Here is a 6383-nt window from a genome sequence, read left to right as displayed (position 1 = left end):
AGTTGCGCAGAACATCAGAGGGGCCAATGCAGTTCACACCATATCCACTTTTAATGCCGTAACACGGGGTCATAGGTGGATCAATTTCAGCATCGCCTTGGGTCTAGTCGTCGTAAAATTTTGAGAAAGCTTTACCGAAAGCAAAAGGGATCACTCTTGAAGTTGCTTTTAGTACTATGGAGGTCCTAGTAGTTGTCAAAGGTTGGGATGACCGTGTCGGAAGGACTTGAAGATTTTTATTAGTGGCAGCATCAACTCTGGGATGTTTTTTGCCTTGCTCTACATCTTCAACAAGGGATTGCAGTATGATGCGCCCTGGGGAGGTTACCTTTGTTCAAGTCGAAACAAGCGCTAGGCCACTTTGCAATGCATCATGCAGCTGGGATACCTCGATGTATTCAGCCTTTTGGTAAACATAGCGAAGCATGTTCTGATAACCAACTACATGGATTGCTTCGACAAGTTCGCTGTTGATGGTGACATTTTAGTGCTGTTGATCTCGGCAGAAATGCAACTATAATAATCTGGGACCAAAGCCATTATCTGGCGCTTCCAGAGCCCCGAAGAACGGGATACAAATCATACATTTCTCCCCCGCTCCGAAGGAAAGGAAAGGAAAACGCAAAGAAAGGCTGCACGGGACCAGCTCGATTTTTCTTCAGTTCGGCGCTGCCTCTCCATGTTCCTCTCATTTCCTCTGCGCTTCCTTCCCCCGATATCAGGTCCCGACTGTCGGTACGAGTTGTCTCCCCCTTATTCCTCTCCTCTTCTACATATGTGGCACCAACCCTTCATGCTCTGCAATTGATGAGGCTTTTTCACCTCTCCCGCTCCTAGGTAGAGCCCTGGTGTGATGGTGTCCCTCATAAACTTCTCTCCTCTCCTCTTCCATTCCCCCTATCTCCCCACTAGCTAGCCCCACTGCCAAAATAAATCCTTTTTATACGGCCTCCTTCTGGCCCCTTCCTGGGCACTTCTCTCCAACTTCAGGCTCGATCTCCCTCCAATCAATCCATATGCCCCAAACCAAAACAATCGCCGTAGTCAAGCCTCTGGCCGCCAAGCCGCCTCCCTGATCCGCGTTGCCTCAGCCGTCGGATATCGCGTGCGTGCCCAAATCCACACCCTCGAAGGCGTCATCCCGCAGGAGCTCGACAGCTTGCCCAACGTTACCCTCTTCAAGGGCCCTCTCCTCAACAATGCGCCGTTGATAACAACCCTCTTCGACGGCGCAAATCTCGCCTTCATAAACACCACCTCGCAGGCTGGCGACGAGGTAGCCATCGGCCGCGATCTGGCCGACGCCGCCAAACGCGCGGGCTCCATCACCCACTACATCTACAGTTCCATGCCCGACCACGCCGCCCACAACCCGTCCCGCTGGATCTCCCTGCCCCTCTGGAGCTGCAAGTTTGCCGTCGAGAATTACGTGCGCCAGCTTGGGCTGCCGGCCACCTTCGTCTATGCCGGCATCTACAACAATAACTTCACCAGCCTCCCGTACCCGCTGTTCCAGATGGAGCTGTTAGAGAATGGCTCATTTGAATGGCGCGCGCCGTTCCATCCGGATATACCGCTCCCTTGGCTCGATGCGGAGCATGACGTTGGCCCCACTGTTTTGCAGATTTTCAAGGATGGGCCGAAGAGGTGGAATGGGCATCGGTACGTCAAACCCTTCTAACTGATAAAACTGCACCTACAAATCCTCCAATAAACAATCTACAAAATCCACATCGAAACAACACGCGCAAGCTATGTATATCTAATACAAATAAAATACATAAAGAATCGCACTCTCCTTCGAAACCCTGACCCCCAACCAAGTCTGCGCCGCCTTCTCCCGCGCCCTCCGCCGCTCATGCGTGTACACCTACTCTCCCAAAATCGACATCAAAGTCTCCATCCCCGCTGGCTACCGCGAGCACCTGGAGGGCATAGAAGTGTTATTCGGGCAGATGCAGGCGCCCTATTTCCCGCAGCCGGAGTTTATAAACGCCGGGCACAATCAGCACCAGAGTCAGGCTATCGCGACAGCAACAACACCGTCATCAACAACAACAGCAACAGCAACAGCAACAATAACCAGATCAGCAACGTCAGCAACGTCAGCAACGGCTGCGGCGGCGACGAAAAAAGCGAGTAAGATAAGGGGGCCTGGTGCTGATGTGGGACAAGGACAGAGACAGGGGCATGGCACGGGAAAGGGCCCCGGAGAGCCGTATGGGGGTATTCAGTCGCTGGGACTTGTGGACGAGGCGAGGAGCTTGTGGGAAGGGTGGAGGGATATGGAGGAGTATGCGCGGGAAGTCTTCCCAGTAGAGGAGGAGGCGAATGGGTTGGATTGGATGATATAGGCTCGATTGAGTCTTATTGTTGGGGGGTGACGCCCTCGATTTGGATGGGGGATATGAGCATACGAGATATGAGATATGACCTACGAGATTTGAAATTTGAGATATATTGAGATTTTGAATGACTGATTTGGGTTAGGAATATTGTTGAATTGGCCCCAAAGGGCATGAATGAATGAGGAAGGCGAGTGTGGGTATATCTCATCTCACCTCATTCATCTTATGTTTCTTTATTTTATTCAACTCTTTATGTACGTATGGTTAATGAGCCCAAAAAGACGCTCTTTTTTCATATCATACGTCTCGTGGTATTGTTGGTATTGAGAAAAAGAACCGATTTCCCCCCGTTTTGCGATATCCTCCCTTTCATCTTGGAAACCCCCCTTTTAACCACTGTGTCTAAACCCAAGTTGTGATCGAAAATATTCCACAAGCTCAATCAAACCATAGATAGCATGATAGCATTGCAATAATTATTAATCGCTCTCGACATTCCATCTAACTCTCCTCGTTTTCAATTCTCCGGCCCTGAGCGAATGCGTTCTCTAAGCCACTATCAAACAGTGCTACTGTAGACGCAGGACCTTGAACTTGTGCGCAGTGCAAAGTAGGGCCGGCCGCAGGATCGAGGGCTGGCGCGAATTACACAGTCCAGCAAGTATCCAACAAGAATCGGGTGCATTAGCCTATTATTGTTAGGTGGAAGCTTCCATAGCTTAAGGAGCTCTAGTTGGTGGTAGTGGTAGGGGAGAAAAAGGAAAAAGTTTTCCTCCAAAATTTCCGCGAACAAAGTTTCTGTTAAATAACCTCCTTTTTTCCTTTTTTCTTTCTTTCTTTTTTGGTGGGATATCGCTTTCTTCCTTCCACTTCGCGTATTTTTTGTGGTTTTGTGTGGTTCGATATACCTACTTTCTATTTCTTTATTCCATTCCATTCTGTGTTGTTGTTTGGTATATAATTAAACTGGACGTCGAGGGAAAAGGTGTGTAAAACTTTCGTTCAAGTCGGCGACAAAAAAGCGGGTTATTTAAACTTCCAACACCAATACACCACCAGCATTTATCGGTGCTTCATCTTTGCTTTCCTCCTCCTCCTCCTCCTCCTCCTCTCACCTAACTCCTATCAAAATTGTTCCTCCCCCTCCTGTTTTATTTTGGAGAATGTGCGCACCGCACGAGAACTTTTCCTCATTTCCCAAACACGACACCAAGCCGGTCGCTAACCCACGATATCTAATAGAGACGCCTATACAATGGCCTCCGACGACGAAGTCCCGCTCCTCAAGCGCACTGAATTCATGACTGATGACACCCCTGTGATCTCCAAAGAAACCACGCGCGAAATGGCGCTGCTGGAGCGCGACTTCGTGGAGGCGGAGGTTCAGGCGCGTACGTATTGATTGATATTCCTTTTAGCCATGGCCATGTTGCGTTGCTTTGTTAGGGTGTGTCTCACTCAATATATATATCTTTGGGAATCGAGGCGGAGAAATATAAGAAATACATAATCTGGCTGGCGGAAAAAAAAAAAAAAAAATAGATAAATTTGGTTCTACGGGACAACGAATGGCTAAAATCTAATACAATGATGTATCACAATTACAGTTCGCGCCTCCGTTCCGATCTTCCGGCCCCTCTACACCCGGCGCAACGCTCTCATAACCAGCAAGCTCTCCGAGGCCGAATTCTGGCCACGAGTCTTCTCCAACCTCGAGGAGTACGTCCTCCCTTCCGACGAAATAATCATCGACCAGTGCCTTAAGAACTTCACCGTCGAGCGCTTCAGCGTCAACGATGCCGGCGATGCCGGCGAACCCCGTAACGTCCGCTTTACATTTGAGTTCGACACCAGCCCGGATCAGAATCCCTGGTTTGGCGGCGACGGCAAATTCGTCAAGGATTTTTACTGGCGGAAGAGCATTGGCGTTTCGGAGAAGAGTGGGAGGAGGTCGGTGTGGGAGGGCCTAGTGTCGCAGCCTGTGAGGATTCCATGGAGAAAGGCCGAGATGGATCCTACCAACGGGCTTTTGGATGCGGCGTGTGACCTTGCGGAAGCGGAGGAGAAGGTGGCCGGCGGAAAGGGGAAGAAAGTTACTCCGGAACAGAGGTTGGAGTTACCAGAGTACGAGAAGGTGGTGAAGGAGGTGGCGAAGGCGGAGGCCATGGTGGACTTGCATGCTGAGGATGAGGAGGATGGGGATGAGGATGAGGATGGCGACGATGATGACGATAACGACAATCAGGACCAGTCTACCATGAGCTTCTTTGCGTGGTTTGGGTATCGGGGACGGGATATCTCGGCTGAGGAGTCGGAGGAGGCTGTGAAGGCAGATGAGGAGTATTGGGGGAAGATTTCCCGCGGAGAGAAGGTTGATGGTGGCGAAGGGAAAGACGGTGAGGATGCTGATGATGTGAGCGAGGAGGGGGATGATGATGGCGGCGATGAGGATGGGCTTCTGGATGCTGAGATATTCCCTGATGGCCATGAGCTTGCTATGGCACTCAGCGAAGACATCTGGGAGAATGCTTTTAAGTATTACGGTATGTCTCGTTTTGATAAATATTTCGTTTCTTGTTCCCGCTTTCTTTGCTTTCCTCTCCTGCTAACTGTGTGAATGCAGTACAATCACTTCAGATTGGAGATGGCATCGATTCGGGTTTTGATTTCGACATGGATGGGATGGAAGACGATGATGACGATGACGATGATGACGATGATGAGGAGGAAGCTGATAGACCTCGCAAAAAGGTCAAGACCTGAACCTTTCCCCCTTTTGTTTCGCCTTTGTCGTTTTCTCTGATTGAATGATTGGTATCTGATGGGATGTTCTCGAGGTTTGCGTGAAAAGTCGGGTATTTAGCTTTCGTCTTTGTCTTTCGTTTTATTGAACAATGTATACCAAAGGAAGTCAGGCCCTTCCAGTCCCCGTTCTTGTTTGTAGTTATAGCACAATAACCAGAATTAGTAGTAGGATCAACACCATAATTAATACCGCTATACAGCAGCTTGACGCAGTATCTGCCAAGAGGATCAACCATAGTTAGCAATAATCTCCCATATTGATGTAATAATGGAGCAAACAGAAAGGATTCATACCCTCATTACGCCTTATAATTTTTCCCACCCTCCTAACCCCACTCTGCAACGTGTCCCCAACTCGATCAGCCAGCGTGTCAACCTCTTTCAGCATCTCCACCTGCTCCTCCAGCTCTCGACCCATATCATCCGCCTGCCGCCGCAAGGTCCCCACCGTCTGAAACACGCCGTCAAGCTGCTGGTCCTGCTCCGCCATCAGCTCTTGCTGCCGCTGCTGCTCGAATTCTGCATAGTAGTCTTCCCGATCGCCGTCGCCGAGTAAATGCTCATCGTGGAGCTCGAAGTGTGAAGGACTGGGTAGTGATTGTCCGCTAACACCAACACCAGCCTGCCTACTACTCCTCACAGCGCTAGAAGCACCAGAAGCAGTCGCAGAAGCACTGGCGGTAACCACCCGCACTAGCTCCGCGCGCATCCCCTCGATCTCCCGCCCGATATCTTCAACTAACTGGCGCCGGCGGCCAACCTCCTCCAACTCAAGGCCATAGCGATATGGATCGTGCTCGACAACGCGCACACTTTCGACGAGGTCTTTCAGATCCGTGGAGAGATCGTGGAGGGTTGTTTCAAGCTCTGAGCGTGCTTGCTCGAGTTCTGGGGAGGCGGGGGTGGTGGCTATGGAGCGGATGCGGAGGTAGGAAGAGAAGAGGGATCGGGTATTGTTGAGAGCAGAGAGGACATCACTGGTTTGTTTGTGGGGATGATGTTAGCTTCTGGAGAGGGACGGGAAGATAGGGAGGGAGAATAAACATACGCTTGGACCTGGAGGAAGGGATCTGTTTCTATCGAGGACGCCATGTGTATGTGTATAGAGGTGTAGGGAATGCTGGATATGAAGAGGAAGCGGGTATTAGAGTTGGAAGTTAGATGATTTGTCGCTTTAGGAAGCTTGGCGCCAAGTCCGGAGCTCAACTGCGAATTCAAAAATTTATATTT

The 6383-nt window shown here is 50.2% G+C and overlaps 3 protein-coding genes across 3 annotated transcripts; 2 read left to right on the top strand and 1 right to left on the bottom strand.

Annotated features, from left to right (window-relative positions):
• Window positions 1–679: 679 nt before the first annotated feature.
• Window positions 680–2354, top strand: HCAG_00448 (hypothetical protein; the record flags this gene model as incomplete). Its single annotated transcript, XM_001543352.1, has 3 exons — window positions 680–735; window positions 1045–1662; window positions 1787–2354. The coding sequence occupies 3 exons, from the start codon at window positions 680–682 to the stop codon at window positions 2352–2354; spliced, it is 1242 nt and encodes a 413-aa protein (XP_001543402.1).
• Window positions 2355–3603: 1249 nt separating this feature from the next.
• Window positions 3604–5111, top strand: HCAG_00447 (predicted protein; the record flags this gene model as incomplete). Its single annotated transcript, XM_001543351.1, has 3 exons — window positions 3604–3739; window positions 3956–4891; window positions 4972–5111. The coding sequence occupies 3 exons, from the start codon at window positions 3604–3606 to the stop codon at window positions 5109–5111; spliced, it is 1212 nt and encodes a 403-aa protein (XP_001543401.1).
• Window positions 5112–5292: 181 nt separating this feature from the next.
• HCAG_00446 (conserved hypothetical protein) lies at window positions 5293–6245 on the bottom strand (the record flags this gene model as incomplete). The annotated part of the gene is made up of 3 exons (XM_001543350.1): window positions 5293–5369; window positions 5448–6130; window positions 6202–6245. 3 exons carry the CDS (start codon window positions 6243–6245, stop codon window positions 5293–5295), a joined length of 804 nt encoding a protein of 267 aa, XP_001543400.1.
• Between the last annotated feature and the right edge of the window lie 138 nt (window positions 6246–6383).

The sequence above is a fragment of the Histoplasma capsulatum genome, genomic scaffold, assembly GCF_000149585.1.
Source record: "Histoplasma capsulatum NAm1 scaffold_1 genomic scaffold, whole genome shotgun sequence".
Lineage (NCBI taxonomy): Eukaryota > Fungi > Ascomycota > Eurotiomycetes > Onygenales > Ajellomycetaceae > Histoplasma > Histoplasma mississippiense.
This window is presented reverse-complemented; position numbering and strand designations above follow the sequence as displayed.